We start from the raw sequence: 23510 nt of genomic DNA on the forward strand, positions 1-23510 counted from the left end.
AAAAATAAAAATTAATACCATACTTGTTTTTTAATCCTTTTAATTTAATTTTATTTTTATGAGGAAGATTCACCCTGAGCGAACATCTGTGCCAATCTTCCTCTATCTTATATGTGGGTCACCACCACAGCATGGCTGCCAATGAGTGGTGTGGGTCTGCACCTGGGAAGTGATCCCAGCCCGCCAAAGCAGAACATGCTGAACTTAACCTCCAGGCCATGGGGCCAGCCCCAATACCACACTTTCAAATAAGAGTTTGTAAGAAAATGATGTTAAAGATGGCTAATATCAGACAGTAGATATTGGCTTTCTCTAAGATAGAGAAAAAAAGGCAAAACTAAAAGACGCTAGATCTCAAATTCTCTAGAACCAAGGTATCTATTCCTAATTCTAAACCATAATTAATATGTCACAGGTATTTCTATAAGAAAGATTACAAACACTGAGACATGTATACAATATAAATACCTGTGGATTTACGATGATTATTTTTATATTGCCTATATGTGTGTACTTACCATTTCACATTGTTAGAAGATAAAATACTTTTATATTTCTTACTATATATGGGATAATATACTGAGCATGTAGATAACAATAAATACTATCCTAAATTAAAAATTGAAGAAATTAATCAAGGTATGTAAAAGGCCTGTTATAGAATATATCCATAGTCTCATTTGTTACCTGTGACAAAGAAAATGAACACTCTCATAGTATTTCTTTTATTGCCCTGGTTGATACAATGTGGAGATTGAAACAGAAATGACTTACAAATACAAAATCACAATAGGAAAAGTATCTCTTTATTTTACTACGTTATAGTTACCATCATGTCACTTTACACAAATGCACTTTAAATTCAAAACACCTCTTTTAAATGCAAACCTTTCATTACCGTCTCTTGTTCTTCTGTTGTTCAGCCATTTGTTCTAGTAATTCTAGTCTATATTTCTCTTTCTTTCTCTGAATAAGTTCTCGATCTTCGCCTCCTAGAAAGTGGTGAAAAAAAAAAAGTAGTCAACTCTTGAACAATGTACTCAACCTCCTTTTTAAAACCTCCATTTTTAATTATATCAAAGAATAATTACTGTATATGTAGAATATACAGAAAGTAAAATTATATGTATCATTACCTCTTCAATTAATTTTATAATTTATATCTACTATGTGTCAAATATAAGATACATTAATCCTTCCAAAACCTCTAAATTTAGTCCAAAATATTCTTATTTAAATAAGAGAATACTTTAATCCCCATCGCCATTTTTCCAATAATCAGGAAAATATCTCCACTAACACTTACCACAAGCTCCTAAATTTAACAAATGTGTCCAAAAGGAACATCTCAAAAGCAACTGCCCCTCTGTTTTCAAACTTCAAAACCTTACTATAACTTGATTGCTCATCATCTCTTGTTCACTTCACAGGAGGACCCTCTCTTCTATTCTCATGGCCATTAACCTTGGATAAGACCTTTCTACATTTCACCTGGACTGCAGCAATAAGCTAACTAGTCTCCCAAACTCCCCCTCTCCCTGCTCCAATCCTATCTATATCCAGCACACTTATGAAAAATTAAGTATCTTAAAATACAACACTAATCAACTGGTGCCCTGCTCAAAAAAACCTCAATTCTACAGAAAAAAATAAAAACCTCTCACTCTGGTATCATTATGTGAAAATCCAATTGTGCAAACATTTCCGATCCACAGAAAATTATTACTGCCTAAGTTAATGACACAAAATAAACTCACTCTAGAAATGCATGATCTGGAACACCACACAAATCACAGGATATCAAAAATGCAACTGAACCAGCAGTTTTTCTAGTAACTTAATTATTAGTCTCCCAACCATTAGTGGACATACAGCATCTGAGTTTGTCTATTAAGCACAGACGTCCGCAGTAGTGAAGCTCCCACAGGGATAACATGAATTATGTTAAGGTTAATAATAATGTTTTATAATCAAAGTATATATATCCATTCTGCTTCCGGTCATGATGGAGTAACAAGCACTGAACTTAACCTCCCACCACAAAAAAATAATAAATTAGGCAAAATACATGAAATAACTGTCTTTCAGACACTAGACACTGGACAACAGGCAGTGCAGGACTGTAATACTTGAGAGAAGGAAAATCACCTGGTTTTCTGCCTGAATGCAATTTTCCAGACCACAGGTAAAGAGATGGAGAACCCAAACAGACCGAAGAAACTAAGCTAAACTGAGCAAAGATCAAAATTCAGGAAGGCTAAAATGGCTGGAAGTTTAGGGCAAAGATCCAAAAAGAGCTTTAGAAATCCGTAGAGGGGTCTCTTCAGACTTTACTGTCCGCTAGTCTGTGCACGCACAGAGCAAAATTCCATCAGCCTGGGCAAAAAACTATGGAGGACATGTAAACTGAGTAATTCTCAGACCTTCTCAAGTAAAGTGGAGAGAAATTCAAGCTCCAGCCAGCTAGTGATCCCCTAGGGTATTCAGAAAAGACCCCAGAAAGGTCACTCTATAATAGTGGGGCTAAACTATCTCTGTGAAAAGAGGCTACTCTACAGGTCCCTAGCTAAGCTTAAAGTCAGACCTCAAAAACAGTGGTCCCTAAGAAACAGAAAAATGTGACTGTGGCAGGCAAAATTCTAAGACAGATCCTATGTTCTCTGGCTTCTGGTGCTGACTCCCTGTATAAACCTCTCTCCTTGAATGTGGGCAGCACCTGATTTGCTTCTAGCTAATAAAATATGGCAAAGGTGAAAGGAATTTGCAGATATAATCAAGGTAGCAAGTCAATTTTGAATTAATTAAAGGGAGATTGTCTTGGGTGGGCCTGATATAGTCAGGTAAAAGCCCTCCCTAAATTTAGAGATTCTCCTTGCTCGCATGATAAAGTGAGCAGCCATGGTGAGGGAGTTCATGTGGCAAGAAACCGTAGAAGGCCTCTAGGGATCGCGAGCTGTCTCCACCTGACATTCAGTAAGAAGTGAGGGCTCTAGTAACATAACCACACGGAAATGAATTCTGCCAACAATCTGAATGGGCTTGGAGGCAAATCCTTCCCCACTCAAGCCTCCAGATGAAAAACGGCCTGGCTGATGCCTTGATTATAGCCTTGTGAGACCAGGAACACAGGACCCAGCTAAGTCATGCCCAGACTCCTGACCCACAGAAACTGTGAGATGATGTGGGATGTTTTGAGCCACTAAGTTTGTGGTAATCTGTGATGCAGCAATAGAAAACTAATACTCACACAGATCAATGGAATGGAACCAGGAGCCCAGAAATAATCCATGGACAGCTAATTTTCAACAAGGGAGCCAAGAACATACAACAGAGAAAGGAAAGTCTCTTCAATAAATGGTGTTGGGAAAACTGAACAGCCACATGCAATAGAATGAAAGTAGACCATTATCTTACACTGTACACAAAAACCAACACAAAATGGATTAAAGATTTGAATATAAGACCGGAAACCATGAAACTTCTAGAAGAAAACATAGGCAGTACACTCTTAGACATAAATCTTAGCAGCATATTTTCAAGTACCATGTCTGACTAGGCAAGGGAAACAATAGAAAAACTAAACAAATGTAGTTTAACTACATCAAACTAAAAGGCTTCTGCATAGCAAAGGAAACAATCAACAAAATGAAAAGACAACATAACAATTGGGAGAAGGTATTTGGAAACAAAATACATCTCAACAAAACAATTTCCAACCCAATTAAAAAATGGGCAAAAGATATGAACAGAGGTTTCTCCAAAGAAGATATACAGACGGCCAACAGGCACATGAAAAGATTTTCAACATCACTAATTATCAGGAAAATGCAAATCAAAACTACAATGAGATATCAATTCACTCTCGTCAGAATGGCTATAATTAACAAGACAGGAAACAAGTGTTGGAGAGGATGGAGTAAAGAGAACTCTCATACACTGCTGGTGGGAGTGCAAACTGGTACAGCCACTATGGAAAACAGTATGGAGATTCCTCAAAAAATTAAGACTAGAACTACCATATCATCCAGCTATTCCACTGCTGGGTATTTATCCAAAGAACATGAAAACACAAATGCACAAAGATATATGCACCCCTATGTTCACTGTAGCATTATTCTTAACAGCTGAGACTTGGAAGCAACCTAGGTGTCCATCAAAGGACGAATGGATAAAGAAGATGTGGTACATATACACAATGGAATACTACTCAGCCAAAAAACCTGATGAAATGTGGCCACTCGTGACAACATGGATGGACCTTGAGGGTATGATGCTAAGTAAAGTAAGTCAGAGAGAGAAAGTCAAATACCATGTGATCTCACTCATAAACAGAAGATAAAATAACCACAAACACACACACAGAGACAGAGACTGGATTGGCGGTTACCAGAGGGAAAGCAGGAAGGGAGGAGGGCAAAAGAGGTGATTAGGCACATGTGTAAGGTGATGGATTGTAATTATCTTTGGGTGGTGAACATGATGTGATCTAAATAGGAATCGAAATATAATGATGTACACCCAAAATTTATATAATGTTATAAACCAATGTTATCACAATAAAAAAAAAAGAAACCTAATACAATAACCCATAACCATCAGAAAAGTTAGTCAATAGAAAAAAATCACAGAGGCCGGCTTGGGGGTATAGGTTAAGTTCACAAACTCCACTTCGGCAGCCTGGGGTTCGCAGGTTTGGATCCCAGGTGCAGACCTAGCACTGCTAGTCAAGCCACGCTGTGGTGGCACCCCACATAAAATAGAGGAAGACTAACACAGATGTTAGCTCAGCAACAATATCCCTCAAGCAAAAGGAGGAAGATTGGCCACAGATGTTGGCTCAGGGCCAATCTTCCTCACACATGCACACAGGCACGTGCGTGCACACACACACACATACAAATCGCATAAAACAACAGAGATGATGGATAACAAATAAGGATGTTAAAATTGCTATCATAACTATTCCCAAGTATTTAAATGAAAATAGGAACACAATGAGGAGGAAATGGAAGCTATTATAAAGAACGAAATGGGGAGTTCTGCTTCTGTTTAGGAAGTGGAAAGCCACCAAAGAACATTGCTCAGACTCGACAATGAGAAAAAGCTTAATCATCTACAAAATCTTAACTTTTAAAAAGCCTATCAGAGAGCTGAGGTTACAAGCAACCACGTTCACTGAATTCCAAAAGGTATAAAAACCAATCCGAAGAAGATGAGACAAGCCAAGTGTTTTATCTTCACCAGAGTATAGAGAAAGGCAGCTGCCTTAAAAAAGCAGGTAAGAAGAAAATACAGTCATGCACCACATAACTAAGTTTCAGTCAACGACGGGCCGCATACACTACGGTAGTCCTATAAGATTAGTATCATACAGCCTAGGAGTGTAGTAAACTATACATACCATCTGGGTTTATGTAAGTACACTCTGTGATGGACCCACAATAACAAAATCGCCTAACGACACCTTATTCCCATCGTTAAGCGACACATGACTGTAACTGAAATTCATAAAGGCATTGTGTAGGGTGGAATAACAATGTAGATTCTCTGGAAGCCCCAGACACAAGAGGAATCTGCACTCACTTGCCCATCTCCACTAGATGCTTACAAGAGAGATCAGAGATGGAGTAATGGAGGAAATCTGAAAGAGACCTTTCTGAGGCAAAAAAAAAACACTGCTCGCTTTCCAGACTCTTCTCTTCTACAAAGCAATAGCCGTAATCCACCTGCTGAAGGGCAGAAAACCTGTCTGGAGCCAGAATTCTGCACTTATACAAAGATCTGTTACTATTAGGGGAAGGGCAGGGAATTCTCCCAGAAGACCCTCCACAGACATAAAGGAGAGTTTGGCTACCACTCCAGGGAGGGCCAGGAACACTGAGGTTAAAGACTCATTTCTGAGAACCAGATGCACAGGACCAGCCTTGCACTAAGGAACAAGGAACAGTAATCCACTGCTGAGGAAGGAGAAGTGTGGAGAGAGAGAGGGACGCCCTCTCTGTCAGGGGCATACAGGTCTTGCTGAAAACTGAGGAAGGTGCAGGAACACTGAGAAAATCCCTCCACCACTCCAGGCCCCATACTAAGAACAAGGCAGTCAGAGAATTTAACTCTTCAAGCAAATGGCAGAAGAAGAGTTAAAAATCAATAAGGATAGTACAAGACATGAGCATCACTATCAATCAAATTGACTTAACTGACATTTATAAATCACTATACTCAACAACCACACAATGTACATTCTTTCAAGTACACACTAAACATTCACCAAGATAGGCCATATTTTGAGCCATTAAAAAAAATGTTTTATTAAAAAACTCAAAGTGAGATTATACAAATTATCTCCTCAGACCATAAAGGAATTAAATAAGCAATCAATAACAAAAAGACAGCATGAAAATCCCCAAATATTTGCAAATTTAAAAACATACTTCTAAAGAACCCATGATTCTGTTATAAACCTCACAATATATTATTTTTGCTCTAAGTGGTCAATTGTTTTAATTTTTCAAATAAAGCAAAAGGCTCCAAATGAGGTCCTTGGGGCAAAATCATAGGAAGACAAATCTCAGTTCAATTGAAATGAGAATATTATAACAATTACAGCCATCTAAAAATGGAACATGCTGCTTCTGGAGAGAGTGAGTTCCCTATGGGTATATACTCATATAGGCTGAGGGGAAAAAAATATAACCATGAGATAAATCACTGGATTAAATGACTTTATTGCTTAGTTCCAAGCATTAGAGTCTATTATCTCACCAAATATTGATCCACAATTTCTGGATTGCATTAATGGTAAGTTCATGCCACTCAATCTTTAAATTTTCAGGGTAGAATAATCCATTTGTTGATAAAATTGTCAGCGGGCACTCAACACAGAAAGCCCATTTCTCCAATTTTTACCATCTTTAACAATATACATCATAAGAATGAATGAAGCCTTTACTCTGACCTACTAATAGGTTAAATTGGTCAATTCCCACTTAAAGACATTATACTGGAATAAAAGTGCTATGCCATTTTTCTCAAACTAGCCATTTCAAGGAAGCAAAGGTTTCAGAATACCATGCAATTACATATCTCTAAGCCAAGATTTAAATAACTGACTGCTTTTAGGTTGAATGAACCTAAACTGTTATCCAATTTCCTCATATATTTCACTGAAACTAAATTTCAGGTAATGTTTTCCAATAGTTTTTTACACCACAGAAGAAACCTCTTTTCTATTTAAAGTTACACACAGGAAGTAAGGCTCTCTTCACACTGTTTCTGAAATTAAATTGTAACAAGTTAATATAACAAATCAACATGCTTATTAAGCAACGACCTTCATTTCTGATAAAATAAATAGAAAATTTGGATTATGACCCTGATTTGAACAAAACACCTCAGAAATTACATGGAAAGAACATGAGAAAGGATGTTTATCAAAGGATAAAAAGGTTTAGTTCAGGGGAATTAAACTAAAATGTAAGACAGTTTTGTGCTAGCTAAAGAAACAAGAAAAAGACTGAAGAAAAAAATTAACATATAAAACAGATTATAAGAAATAGGCACAATACAACAAAGTGCTAATCAAATATGAAATTAAAAGCTTATTACTGAAATTAATATTCATTTATCATCTATAGAAAGCTCATCACTACATAAAAGATATTTAGCTTTAAAATTACACATAGAGCTATAAATACATGTTAAATACTTAGCATAGTGCCTATCATAAAGTAAGCACTAGATAAACATTTTCTACTATTAGCATGGGTAGTATTAATTACAACACTGAGTTCTCACTAAAGACCTTTTATAAAACATTCTGCAAAAGTTTAATCAACTGGCAGTGTTGTACATACCAAAGAGCATCCCCGCAAAAGGACTGCAGATCTCTCGGTTAGTAGTTTTGGATGGTTCATTGTCTCGAGCACTAAAACAAATCAAAAAGAATTAGAACCCAAATAATTTTCAGAAAACAAAAATTTAGAGTAAAATGTAAGTAGGAGTTATTGACCTTCAAAGTACTATGGACACTATTAAAGTTACATATTTTTAAAGTTAGGGTAAAAGCATGGCATTTTCTCTCTTTATACAGTGGGACCCCTATATATTCAGGATCTATAAACATGTAACCTTCTTCTTCAGCCTGCTTCACTGGCTCTACAGATTCCCAATAAAACCCTTTTTCATAAGAACAGTTACCCCAGTAAGGAAAATGAATATAAGTACACATAAATAAATCCTAAAAAAGAAGACAATGGTGATACCTGCACACACACTTGGAAAAAAAGATCATTCCTAAAAAACTCCTTCTTTAAAAGATACGAATGAGGGGCTGGCCCCGTGGCCAGGTGGTTAAGTTCGAGCGCCTGCTTCGGCAGCCCAGGGTTTTGCTGGTTCGGATCCGAGGCGCAGACATGGCACCACTCATCAGGCCACGTTGAGGTGGCATTCCACGTGCCACAACTAGAAGGACTCACAACTCAAATACACAACTACGTACTGGGGGGATATGGGGAGAAAAAGCAGCAGGAAAAAAAGAGAAGATTGGCAACAGTTGTTAGCTCAGGTGCCAATCTTTAAAAGAAAAAAAAGATATGAACGAGGAGAGAAAAGACAACTCCCTCAAAGAAGACTGAACTAATCAGACCCAAACAACAAATTCTCTTATCATTTATACATATATATATAGTTTTCTTCAAAGAAAATAGACACCCTTCCTGCCATATGACAATATTATCTTCACTATACACTATAGGTTTGGAACCATTTATTCTTGTATATGATACAAGAAAGCCTCATAAAAATGATAAAAATTATAAATAGAGAACATGAAAATAAAATACATATAATTTCCTTTCTTTTCAACATGACAGAACTATGCATGAGTACTAATTTTACACAGTAAGCTAAAAGTTATCTACTCAATAAGCTGAAAATAAAAAACAAAGTTTTGAAAGGAAAACTCACATTGCAGAAACACTTTCAATTTATTTCCAGTTATCTCACCCTCATAACTCCCAAGATATTTTAAATTGATTTTTTTTTATAAGAATTTTTTTTTTTAAGATTTTATTTTTTCCTTTTTCTCCCCAAAGCCCCCCGGTACATATTTGTATATTTCTCGTTGTGGGTTCTTCTAGTTGTGGTATGTGGGACGCTGCCTCAGCATGGTTTGATGAGCAGTGCCATGTCCGCGCCCAGGATTCGAACCAACGAAACACTGGGCCGCCTGCAGCAGAGCGCGCGAACTTAACACTCGGCCACGGGGCCAGCCCCTTAAATTGATTTTTAGTCCATTAAATTATATGCTTATTTTTCCTTTCATTATTTCAAACAAATTTATATACTTTATAATGATAGGAACTTATTCAGAATACCTTGGCACACTTTACAACCAAAACTTGTTCTACAAAAGAATGTTGTAAAGTACTAAAAATTTTCCTTTAACACATCTTGATCCTCTCCCTTCTTTTCCCTTTAATTCCTTTCTCACTAATAAGGAGGCTGTTAAAATACTATACCTTTCTACTTCTTCCGTAAGCCAATTTTAGCAGGTGCTTTTCACAGTGAAATCACTAAAGGGCAGAATTTATATTACATACTATACCTTTTATTTCCAGCAGATGAAATTCGTATGTTTGACTGTTCTGTGACATCACCACCACACTCCACAGGAGGCACACTCCCTCGTCTGTTCCCGTACATCCTTAAAAACACATTAGCTTACAGAACTTGTTCCACATACAGTGGATGTTCCTCTATCTCTTTGGTGGTTTTACATTTGATGATGGAAATATTAAAGGGAACAAAATGTTATAATGAATTTTTGCTGTAAACACATTCTAAAATTAATTCCAATGAGATTTGATTCAAGTATGATCTGCTGGTTAATAAGAAACACTAAAAGTTTAGAGTCAATAGTCTTTAAAACAAAAGGAGGTTATTACAAATTACTTCAATATAACTTCTGGAAACTTTTAATTTCAAAACTGTGCAATCGAGGCTGGCCCGGTGGCATAGTGGTTAAATTCGCACGATCCACTTTGGCAGCCCAGGGTTCACAGGTTCAGATTCCACGGGCAGACCTGCACACTGCTCATCAAGCCATGCTGTGGCAGCATCCCACATACAAAACAGAGGAAGACTGGCACCAAGGTTAGCTCAGCAACAATTTTCCTCAAGCAAAAATAAGAAGATTGGCAACAGGTGTTAGTTCAGGGCCAATCTTTCTCACCAAAAAAAAAAACAAAAAAAAAAAAACCTGTTCATATACTGACTTTTTTAATCACTCACTTATTCAAATAGTTACTGAGCACATACTATGTGCCAGCTACTATTCTAGGCATTGGATATATGGACATTGTCCTTGCCCTCATGAAGATTACAGACAAATTTCAAAATGAGATCTTTTTTTAATCTAAATTCATAGGTTCTGGGAATTATTCAACTGCATATACAAACCTTTTTAACTTAAAAATACAGCAGCAGTCTTACCATTAAATTAAATCAAATGTAGCAAGCCACACATCTGCTAACACTAAATGACATGAAAGAGCAAATATTAGCAATAGGAATAGAAAACATTATAAACAAATAGGCTGATACATGAGTAGACGATTAGTTCACATTACTTACAAGGTCAGGAATAACGAAAAGAAAGAGTAGAATGGTTTTTTTCTTCTAATATTTTCAATTAATCTTTCTTTTTTCCATTTGGCAAACACTGATTTCTTTCGCTTAATTTCTCATACCAGAGAAACTAACATGACTTTTCATACCAACATTTATCAGCATCCATGAAAATCAGCATTTCATAAATCATATTTCTTTATGTGGCTGTTGGGTTAACTTATATTGTCTATCAAGAGGAGTATTAGAATGAAATATGGCTGTTAAAGTATTATTCAATACTTTCGGTGAATTTCATTATCACATCAAAAACAGCAATTTTTAGAAGAAAAGGAACTTATCACTCTCCACTAAGCCAGCATATAAAATTCTTTCTTCATTTGTTTCCATCACACAAGCTATTGTCAATACCATCTGTGGAGAAAGGACTATCCAGAAGTGTAACCTTAATAATGTATGACCCGGCATGACACATAAATGGCTTCCATTTTTTCATCCATATCTAAAACAACAAAACTCTCCACAAGCCCTTTTAAAACAGAACTTCAAGTTTCCTTCAATTTATCGAAACACAGCTGACTTCATACCTAAAGCCTAAATAAGTGCTCAAATCTCTCTTTTAAACTAACACATCCGTTTAGTGTCATTTTGTATTTTTACCACTTAAAGAACAGATAAATATAAACTAAAATTCAAATTTGTAATTAACAATATCAGGCAACCAATTTAGTTATGCTGGATCTATATGAACAGCCATGCACAGAAAAAAGTTAACACAGCAGGCCAGAGATTGCCTACCCTTAGCCTGGGCTAGCCTGTTTTCGAGGCTGGCCCTTGGCTGGGACCTGGGAACCTAGATTTGGGGAGGGGTCCTACCATTCTCAGAACTGGCAAGAGTGGCTCACTCTGCCTAAACTGCAAACAATATAATTTACGTTGAACATCTGCTTTCCTTCAGGAAGTCCAGAATTTTGGTACATGCTAGGAAAAGGGTGCCTATGTAACCAGCCCCCAATAAAAACATTGGGCACTGAGTTTCTAACTGAGCTTTCCTGGTAGACATTTCACCGATGTTGTCACAATTCACTGCTGAAGGAATTAAGCCTGTCCTGTGTGACTCCACAGTGAGAGGACTCTTGGAAGCTTGTGCCTGATTTCCTTCAGACTTTGACCCATGCTTCTTTTTCCTTTGCTGACTGTACTTTGTATCCTTTCACTGTAATAAATCATAGCCGTGAATATAACTATATATACAAAGTCCCGTGAGTCCTCCTAGGGAATCACCAAACCTGGGAATGGTGTTGTGAACCCATGACACAAGAGACAAAAGCAAATTAGTTGATGTGGTAAAGTGGTGCCTATATATCAGTGAAAGTTTTCAAATATAGAGAAATTTAAATTCACAAATTATTTAAAACATGACTTGAGATTAAATCAGAATTAACCAGAATTAAAGGCTACTTGGACATACAAAAATCCTTTCTAAAATGTACTGAAGAGTTTGTGACTTGCTGCATTTTCAGTTAAGCTGTCTAAAGACAACATTTGGACTTGCAATTCTAGCTTATCTTTACACAGCTATACTCAAAGTATGCTGGATCCAAAGCATCTACACTACAAAATGTTTTACAGTTTCTTCAATATGTATAGATATCTTAGTAAAGCAAGCACCGTTAAGCACAAAAGTATATTTTCAAAGTTCATTCTGAATTAAAGAAATTTAAGAAATGATTTTATTTATGTATAAGGTCAAAGGTCTCTGCTAAATTCTACAGTAAAATCACAAAGATTTCCTAATGAACTGCCCATATGAAAAATAGTTTAAGGTGTACCCCTTCACTAAAGAAAAAAATTGATTAACGAAATTATAAAAGTCCCCTCTGTCACTGATAATTAAAATAAAATCAAGAGTGGAGACAGGGCCAGCCCAGTGGCGTAGTGGCTAAGTTCACATGCTCTGCTTCGGTGGCCTGGGGTTCGCAGATTCAGATCCTAGGTGCAGACCTAATACCACTCATCAAGCGGCACTGTGGCGGCATCACATAAAATAGAGGAAGATTGGCATAGATGTCAGCTCAGCGACAATCTTCCTCAAGCAAAAAGAGGAAGATTAGCAAGAAATGTTGGCTCAGGGCCAACCTTCCTCACTCCTAAATATGCATTTCACTACAAAGGATAAAATAAAATCTTAAGGCATCCTAATCAATTTATGAAATGACTGATGATATGATTGTTTTTGATATGATGATATGATGCTTACTTTGTTAAATCAAGAAAAAATTACTATATACAAAGAGAGACTCCATAAATATTTTCCCATAAGTTACTAATATAAGATCTTAAAAAAAAAAAAAAAACTAGACAAGAACTTAACAAGCTATGAAGCCAAATTATAGTCTGGAAAGTTAGACACCTTATTTTCTATAAAAATATCCCTATAATTGTAATGGAATTTCCTTCATTTATTGAACTAACTTTCATATTTCTAATAAATTTAGCATTTAGTCACTCAATTATCCCTTTTAGTTTACTTTAACAGCTTTAACGGTGGTCTTACAATTTATTTTAGAAAACTTTACTGAGGAAAATGAAGTCCTATCTGCAGACGGGAATTCATGAAAGCCAGTAGTAGTTTTACTATTGCTCTCTCTTAAATCCTCCCAAGATTAAGGAATGGTACTATCCAGAAGTAATGAACTCTCTAAATGTCTAAGAACAGTCTGATTCTAATCACAGTCCAGGGGTTCAGGTTAGGTCTAGTTTGCCCCTGAGAAGTCCTTTCTGTTTAGCTATAGTTTTAGAACAGATTAAAACTATAGCTGTGACCCAGAATTAATCTATCTAAATACATTTTAAATCCATAGGTTCACTAACCACACCTCAATACATTAGGTTTTGTCAGAAAGGGACAAACCTCATAAAAGAAAGAATCTTCTTCCTTTGACATAGAAAATCAGATTTGATTGAGGGAATGAAATAACTGTAAAATTACTTTACCATCCTACTATCAAAAACAGAAAAGTCAAAAGTATGTTAAATGGAAAAGGCTTTTTCTATTTTCTTGAAGACATGGGTCAATAACTCTAGTTAACTGGATTCAAATCTCAATACTCAAAGAAACTAAGTTTACTCTAAAAATTAACAAGTGTGTTTATCTAAAAATAAAAAATTACTCTCTTACAGAAGAAAACCGAATTGTTTAAAACCACAGGTATTGAGCCACAACTAAAAATATACAACTATGTACCAGGGGGCTTTAGGGAGAAAAAGGAAAAATAAAATCTTAAGAAAAAAAATTGAAAACCACAGGTATTTTCAGCAAACTAATTTAAATCCGAATGAACAACTCCTAAATGATAACGAATAACTTATCTTTTTTCCTTCATAAACCACAGAATCAAACTACTTCAGAAATAAATTTACAATGTTTATGCTATCAAGAATAACACATTATAAAAGTAAAATATTACCATCTAGATATTGGTCCTAGGTTGATACAGCTCAGAGAGAAAGAATCAAATTTATCCTTACTTAAAAGAAAATCATATAATTCATAATAATTGTTACATCATCTTGCTTTCATACCAAGAATTTATCTAATGTGAACGAATTCTGCTATTAGGGATGCTTTCAACTGCCGAAGTTACAAGAAAAATACTGAACTGTTAACTGGGGATCACTATTTTTCTCATTGTTTTCAGTTCTTTCCCAACTTTATATTTACTTTAATTCAATAACAAGTGTTTTTCTAATATCAACCAGATGTTTAAAGTGGGGAAAATAATTAAAATGGCCCTTCCAAAGATAAGTGAAAATTAACTACTATAAGAAAAAAAATAATAAAAAATTAAATAACTCATTGTTCTAACAAGCCACATCTCCTCATTTATGTCTTACATATTAAGCATGCACACTTCTTAGAACATCCTACACTAAGTAAGCAAGCACTCAATCCATGTAGCTAACATACATATTCTCCTTTCAGATAGAGTGTTATTTCAGAATTTTATTAAATAACTGCTGAGATTATAAACTAACAAATATTAGCACTAACTGAATTAATCACATAAAAACTAAAAAACCAGCTTTTTCATGCTAATAATTTCTTTTACTCATTAACATTGGTTATAAAGTAAAACACAATAAGGTAATACATTAACTTCTATACCTCAAGTTAATACATAATAAAGACTAGAATGACTATATTTAAAAAGAACCTATAAATTTCAAGCATTATAAGACACACTATTCCATTCAACTTTAGGAAGCTCCTAAAACATTATAAATTTTACTCAAATTGGTATATGTATTAATAAATAATACACACACAGAGAATGCAACAGTCAAGCAAAGAGCTAACCACTTTGTTAACTAAAACACTCTCAGTGATTAATGATGAGTTTAAGAAAGTAAAATCATTTCCTGGCTTTAGCTTTTCCATATTTCAAGTGGGGAAAATATTTCATTAATAAATACATTGTGGTATATGAAAAAGTCTAAAGGGTAATTAGAAAAGAACTGAGACCAAAAATATAAAAATAAAAAATTATCATAAATCAAAACTAGAATTTATCACATGCTGACTTTTAGAAGAAAAAAGAGAACAAGGGAAATGAAGAATAAAGAAAAATTAATTTTGTACTTCTCACATCAGTTATAACTATTTTTTATCACGAACTTCTGGTTAAGATTACAGTATATAAGAATAAATGGTTAGAGCATGAGACCAAATGCAGTTACACATTTCTTTAGTCTCAAACATTTCACTAACATGTAGTCATTTTTCCTAACAACCACTGCACCTGGTAAATAAAAACGACTGAATGATTGATGTGAAGTCGTTTTTTTTTGCTGGACATAAGGAACCCACATATCTGAAATACAGAAATTCAATTTTAACCTCAACTGCCGTAGAGACAAGGTAAGAGTTTAAACACTGACAACATGGAAGTAACGTATAATAAGGATTTACATTTTGAAGAAACACTTTAAAAAATTTTTAAATGTGTAACAGGAATTATTGTCACTCATCCTCATGTTTAATCTATTCTTAAAATACTACCTGGGGAAGATTATATAGAAAGAGTTCACTTCATTTATGGGATAGATAAGAAAATAAGGTGATTCTCAAATAATTAGGCTGAAATTCATTTGTTAGTTCATGCATAAAATTATCACAGAGTATAATTATAAAACTAATAAAATATATAAAAAACAAAGCAACAACCACCACAGTAAGTTTCTTGAAATTCCAAATTTAAAAGGTATGCATTAGGGGGTTGGCCTGGTGGCATAGTGGTTAAGTCACATGCTCTGCTTCAGCAGCCCAGGGTTTGCAGGTTCAGATGCGGGGCACAGACCTATGCACCACTTATCAAGCCATGCTGTGGTAGGCGTCCCACATATAAAGTAGAGGAAGATGGGCACAGATGTTAGCTCAGGGCCAGTCTTCCTCAGCAAAAAGAGGAGGACTGGCAGCAGATGTTAGCTCAGGGCCAGTTTTGCTCAGCAAAAGGAGGAGAATCGGAGGTATATATTCGCTCAGGGCTAATCTTCCTCACCAAAAAAAATGGTTAAGTATTACATTACACTCTAAAGGTAAACAGACACCATAAAGAAAAAAAAGTTCTCACATACAAAGAAGGCACCAAGAGTCCAAGATTACCTGCAGTTCCCCAATTGAAAGTTCTTTTGGATTAGGCAGTCTTTGACTACCTTCAGATACAAACATTTTCAAATATAACACATTACAGGATTTGGAGCACTTTCTGAAGTACAAACAATTAGATTCAAATCAGAGATAAACTACAAGTGGCACTGCAAAATTCTAATCCTTCACTCAAATTACCTAATTCAAGGAGAATATTAAAAAGATTGGGTGAGCAGAACATAATAGCTACAGAATAAAGAATAGATGGCAAAGAACTGTAAAGGCTTTGTATTATTATTAATGATTAGATTACTGAATGTGCAGTATTATGTCTCAGGAAATTTCCTAAAATAGTAAAAAAGTAATCTATTTGGACTAATAAATGTAAGGGGTCCCATAAACTGCCCAAAATTTAGATTTAACCCTTTCAAGTTAACAATGACAAATAGGGGACCCTGTCATATTTCTAACTTCAAATCAAAAGTTAGATTAAAAAATAGTAAGTTTTAAGTATTAAGATAAATGACAATAAAAGAAGACCCCACTGTGGCACTTAAGAAACTACAAATCATGTCAAAAAAAAAAAAAAAATCATCCCAAGGAACTGAAAAGCAACTGAAAATTTGACCAAAACAATTCAGTGCCATTTTCCTTAAATAAATGTTCGATAAATAACTTAAAAACAACAAAATATATTGATAAAAGTACTTAGTGGAGGGGCCAGCCTGGTGGCACAGTGGTTAAGTGCACACATTCCGCTTCGGCGGCCCGGAGTTTGCCAGTTGGGGTCCCGGGTGTGCACACGGCATCGCTTGTCAAGCCATGCTGTAGTAGACATCCCACATATAAAGTAGAGGAAGATGGGCATGGATGTTAGCTCAGGGTCAGTCTTCCTCAGCAAAAAGAGGAGGATTGGCAGCAGATGTTAGCTCAGGGCTAATCTTCCTCAAAAAATAAATAAATAAATAATTTTTTTAAAAAGTACTTAGAGGAGAGGAACATTAAAGGAATAAACTGTATTTCACCTATTTTAAGGTGTCCTTTTTTCCATATTTTTAACATCTGAAACTGGGACAGCCACCACTCTGGTTTTAAATCAAGTTATTGCAGAGAAAAGTTATTTTTCCCCTGCCAGTCACCTCAGGGCACTATGAATCTGAGAGAACTTTGAATTCTCACCTCGAGCTTTTTTTGGACAATACTGGCAGCATGAATCTGGACTGAAAACTTGAATCAGTACTGGCTTACAGTTCAAATTCTCAGGGAATTTTTTTTTTTTTTTCCTCCCTCAACTCAAGTGCCAACGTTGAGACATGGAAGTTTCTTTTCTGTCCCTTTCTGTGAGAAAGTTTATGTCCTATTTAATTTTACATAAAGGTTGTAGCCTTTCAGTGTCCCAGCTTTACAAGGGAGTTCCTTTCTCCTCATCTTGGGTGTTTTCTTTGTTCCCTCAGTGGCACATAAAATAATTGTGCATCTTAAAACCAACAGCATCTTAGAATTAATCAAATATGTAAATCAAATGAGACTGCTTCTCCCTAATATAATGATAAAAAGTAATAACAGTAATATCAAGCAAATAAAGAAAGTAAAAATGAAGTTGTAAATACCTGTCATTTGTATACACTCTCAAAAGTCTTCTATCAAAATCACTTTCATATCTAAACCTCTCGTCCATTTCTTCACTTCCTTCAGGATCTTGGTCTGGTCTATAATACTGTCTATCAAAAACACGATCCTCATTAAACCTGCGAAATCTTCTATCTGAGATGTCAGCCTTGTTGGCAAAACTTTGATGTTTTTTATTGGAAATGCCCACTTCTTCATTAGTTTTCTGAATGACTCTTCTATTCCTTAATTCAATTTCATCATCTAGTTGTCGATATCTGTCCTCCTCTAGTCGCCTTTGGTTTAGGAGCTCTTCATATGTTTCTGAAGGAGTTAAGATTTCTCTCCTAGGACCCTCTGAATTTTCCCAAGATGTGTGTATTTGTGGAGGTAAATCAGGTTTAACCTGGCTGATAGGTTTTTTATTTCTCTGACTGTTGTGCTGGTCAATTAAAAAAGAAAAAGAGAAACAAATCTTAATGAGATGCTATTTCATAAAAGGTAAGTAAACCCTCAAGTGATGCTTAGTCTATTTATCATCTCAACTCTAAGGCTTAATCACCCATAAGAAATATCTTATCTTTAAAAAAAACTTCAAGGACATATTATCCTTCAATAAAACTTAATAAACATCAAATAGACAGGCAAGAAAAATATGGATAAGTGGCTACAAAAAGAGAGGATAAAGTAAATACAAATTCCTATCCCAGGAGATATTAGGCATATTTTGGCACTTAAATTCTGCTTCAAAATATTCAAATCAGGGGGTCTGCCCAGTAGCATAGCAGTTAAGTTTGTATGCTCTGCTTCCGTGACCTGGGATTTGCCAGTTCGGATCCCGGGCACAGACATATGCACTGTTTATCAAGCCATGCTGTGGCAGGTGTCCCACACATGGCGTAGAAGAAGATGGGCACGGATAAGAGCTCAGGGCCAATCTGCCTTAGCAAAACAAGGAGGATTGGCAGCAGATGTTAGCTCAGGGTTAATCTTCCTCAAAAAGAAAAAATAAACAAATTAAATTTTTTCAACACACAGAATATAGAAGGCAGTAAATTTTTTGGCTCTTGTAACATCAATCATCCTTAAATTGGGGGAAAAAATATACAGCTAGAAATTGTCAATGTAAAAAAAAAATCACTTAAAAATAAAAAATAATCACTTAAAATCAATCTCTAAAATTAAATCTCCCCGTGAAGTTGAAGTTAAAAGATAGAGTAAGTTCTTAAATATGAGATAAAACCACTTACAAAACTAAAAATATATATTTATACATATTACGTATTTGGTTTAATTTGGCTTAATTTTTTAAATATTTACACAAAACCAAGTGAAATGTCTAACACACAAAGCTATTTTCAAGTAAGTATAAAACATTCAAACTGTGGTGTTAAAGATTTACTTTAAAAGCAAAACCTACCTCAGTACTCTTTTCTACCTGTCTGAACTTTTCAAGGGATTCTTCTTTACCCCTCAGAAATTGATTATATTCTTTGTTGCGTTCAAGTTTCAACCTTTCCTTAAAATAGAGACCAAAAGGCAATGTTAACTTTAAGTTGAGGAAAAAGTACCTTAATGTCAAATTGACCCACAAAAATCAGAGATCTTACCCAGAATCCACCTTTCTAACAATTTCAAGTTGCAACGCACAGGAGAAGCAAGAGGTCCAAGACCACCAATGCAATTCCCCACATCCTTTCTTGCCACATTAAAATACGCATTACTACATGCTAAGGTCCAGATTAACAAATGAAGTATCCCCTGTGTTAGAAGAAGGGAGTTGCTTCTGTTGTGAAACATCTCCATTGTATACTCTAGTACTTACAAAGCTTAGATAACATTTTCCAAGGAGCCATGCTCCATAAATCCATAGATTCTAGGTTTGTTACCAGCAGCAATCCTGGACAATCCAGATACACTCTGCCAAAAGCATTCATAAATAAATCTCTCCCACTAGTAAATACATGAAAGTGTTTGCCAGGAGCTCTGTAAGTAGCATGTTTCCAAGAAGATTTGACAGGGTTACCTTCCTTCTTTCCTTCTCAGAGACATCTCCTGCCTCCAACCCCCCACCCCACTCTCAAAAGACCCGCTGCTAGGGGCCAGCCTGGTGGCACAGCACTTAAGCTCGCACATTCCGCTTCGGCAGCCCGGAGTTCGCTGGTTCAGATCCCGGGTGTGCACGTGACACCGCTTGACAAGCCATGCTGTGGCAGGCATCCCACATATAAAGTAAAGGAAGATGGGCACGGATGTTAGCTCAGGGCCAGCATTCCTCAGCAAAAAGACGAGGACTGGCGGCAGTTAGCTCAGGGCTAATCTTCCTCAAAAAAAAAAAAAATCAAATGAAGAATCCTTAAAAAAAAAAAAAAGACCTGCTGCCAAGCATTTCTTTCCCAAGGATAAAGAAGGATCCTTGTTATAGTTTAAACATAGAAAGGTAAAATTATCATGGACACTAAAATATTATAATGTAAATGTTCTCTTAAAACACAAATATATTACATTAGGAAATGTTCTTAAACCCTAATATCTCCAATGTAACTGAAACAGCACAATCTAAAAAACTATTAAAGAAACTAGGTCATCTTTTGAAACTTATTAACTGTCTACTTTGTCTTACATACTATGTCACGATCTCTCATCTAGCTTGGGAATTCTCTACAAGAGGTGTACAGTGCTTTATCGCTACCACCTCTAACAAGTACGTGCATGTACTTGCGGAGTGACAGAAATACACATTCAAATGGCCCCAGACCTCATCCTACATAAAAGCTCAGTATACTCTCACCCCCTAACTGGGTAACTGTGTCACATCATGAACTTTAAATAGCTCAGAAACCAACGCTGAAAAAACTGAATTCTGAATATCCAATTAATCACATATTAAAGAAATATATCACATTACATGGTCACAAATTAACATTCAAAAAAATTTTTAAACAGTACAACTAGAGACTCTACAGATTTTTGAAAAAGAAATACATTCAAGTACGGCAAGTGATGTAATCTATTTGCATTTAAATCAGGACTATGTTCTTTCATGATTTTGATGCCTCATAAAACTGCTACCCACAATAATTACTCATATCCACCTACCTTGGCAGATAACCTCTCACCAATAGGAAGAGAAACTCCCAGAGTAGATGGATCTGTTTCACTCGTAGATAGAAAATTTTTCTGTATATATACACATTAAAAAAATATATTACCTAATTGCCTTCATAAAATGTTTCATAAATATGTCTTTACATTCTATATTCTAAACTATTACATTATGCAAAGCAAAAGAATGAAATGGAGATGACAGAAACTACAAATCTATAGAGATCATACCAAAAGTAATTAGAAAAAAGAGAATTTTCTTCAAATCAACAACTTCCTGAGGAGGAGAATCAGATCTTAATTTTCATTCGCAATTCATATATATCTACTGATTCCAGATGATCAAAACCATGGGAAAAAAGGAAACTCTTTTCCAATTTATATTCCTCTTCTAAGCACATATTCCTCATTCTTAATGCCTTACTGTTCTTTTGTTCTTAAGACAAATTTAAACTTCCTCACAAATATCCTTACGAATGCTGCAATAATGTTTTTTTCTGATTTTCCTGTGATTAAGTGAGTAGATATCTACTCAAGTGCCAGAAGATATATGCTGTGAACATTGATTCTTTATGTGTCCCTCCATTCTTGTTCATCAAATATTTAGTAATGCAGTGTAGTCGACAAAGCATTAGACTAGGAGTCAAAAGACCTGTGCTCTAGGACTATCCTCAGCACTTAGTTGTATAACACTGAACAAGTCACTTACTCTCCCTGACTAGACTTTCTTCTTCCATAAAATGTGAATGGTATCTGTTCTGCCTACCTACCAAAGCTGGTGTAAGGATCAAGGAGGATAAAAAAATGCATCATCTCTTTGAACACTAGAACACAAACACAAGGGATTAGTAAAAAATATACACAATCCCAATAATCAAAACAGCATGGTACTGGTACAAAAACAGACACACAGATCAATGGAACAGAGTTGACAGCCCAGAAATAAAACCACACATCTGTGGAGAGCCAATCTTTGACAAAGGAGCCAAGAACATAAAATGGACAAAGGAAAGTCTCTTCAATAAATGATGTTGGGAAAACTGGACAGCCACATGCAAAAGAATGAAAGTAGACCATTATCTTACACCATACACAAAAATTAACTCAAAATGGATTAAAGACTTAAAGCTAAGACCTAAAACCATAAAACAGTAGAAGAAAATACAGGCAGTACACTCTTTGACACTGGTCTTAGAAGCATCTTTTCGAATACCATGTCTACTCAGGGAAGGAAAACAAAAGAAAAAATAAACAAGTGGAACTTCATCAGACTAAAGAGCTTCTGCAAGGCAAAGGAAACCAGGAACAAAATGAAAAGACAGCCCACCAAGTGGGAGAAAATATTTGGAAATCATATGTCCAACAAGGGGTTAATCTCCAAAATATATCAAGAACTCACACAACTCAACAACAAAAAAACAAACAAGTCGGTCAAAAAATGGGGAGAGGATATAAACAGACATTTTTCCAAAGAAGATATACAGATGGTCAACAGGCACACGAAAAGATGTTCAACATCACTAATCGTTAGGGAAATGCAAATCAAAACTACAATGAGATATCACCTTATTATATCTGTTAGAATGGCAATAATTACCAAGACAAAAAATAACAAATGTTGGAGAGGTTGTGGAGAAAAGGGACTCCTCATACACTGCTGGTGGGAATGCAAACTGGTGCAGCCACTATGGAAAACAGTAGGGAGATTTCTCAAAAAATTAAAAATGGAAATACCATAGGACCCAGCTATCCCACTCCTGGGTATTTATCCAAAGAACTTGAAATCAACAATTCAAAGAGATTTATGCACCCCTACGTTCACTGCAGCATTATTCACAATATCCAAGACATGGAATCAATCCAAATGCCCAGTAACAGACGAATGGATAAAGAAGATGTAATATATACAGATGATGGAATACTACTCAGCCATAAAAAAAGAAAAATTGTCCCATTAGCAACAACATGGATGGACCTTGAGGGTACTATGTTAAGCAAAATAAACTAGACAGAAAAAGACAAACACCGTATGATTTCACTCAGATGTGGAAGATGAACACATGGACAAAGAGAATAGTTCAGTGGTTATTAGAGGGGAATAGGATTGAGGGGTGGGCACAAAGGGTAAAGGGGCACATATATATGGTGACTGACAAATAATAATGTACAACTGAAATTTCACAATGTTATAAACTATTATTACATCAATAAAAATACATATATACACGATCCTCAACTTTCTGGTACTGCTACTTCATAGTCATAGAATCTGAAATAAATTACTTAACTTCTCTGCCTGTTTCTTTGTCTGAAAACAGGGATAATGTCAACCACTAGGTTATGAAGATTAAATCAATCACTACTTGTTAACCTATCTAGCTCCTTGCCTCTTATTTATTCATTAAACAAGCAATTATTGCCCATCTAATACTTTCCAGTTACATTTTTAGGTACAAGAAAAAGATAAGCCTATGTTCCCTATATTCAACTTATAATTCAGTTGGGGCAACAAATACATAAA

At 35.5% G+C, this 23510-nt stretch overlaps 1 protein-coding gene across 11 annotated transcripts in view; it reads right to left on the reverse strand.

Annotated features, from left to right (window-relative positions):
* Window positions 1-23510, reverse strand: part of CSPP1 (centrosome and spindle pole associated protein 1) — a 161994-nt gene that overhangs the window by 92159 nt on the left and 46325 nt on the right. For 6 of the 11 annotated variants that reach the window (XR_011421173.1, XM_070221328.1, XM_014727882.3 and 3 more), the window contains 6 exons: window positions 20984-21064; window positions 19305-19403; window positions 17887-18326; window positions 9605-9703; window positions 7854-7924; window positions 899-992 (listed from right to left, as the gene is read on the reverse strand). Coding sequence is in view for 10 of the 11 variants with exons in the window: in XM_070221328.1 (XP_070077429.1) it covers window positions 899-992; window positions 7854-7924; window positions 9605-9703; window positions 17887-18326; window positions 19305-19403; window positions 20984-21064 (884 nt within the window). In the remaining variant the exon portion in view is untranslated. 11 annotated transcript variants of the gene reach the window in all.

The sequence above is a fragment of the Equus caballus genome, chromosome 9, assembly GCF_041296265.1.
Source record: "Equus caballus isolate H_3958 breed thoroughbred chromosome 9, TB-T2T, whole genome shotgun sequence".
NCBI classification, from domain to species: Eukaryota; Metazoa; Chordata; class Mammalia; order Perissodactyla; family Equidae; genus Equus; species Equus caballus.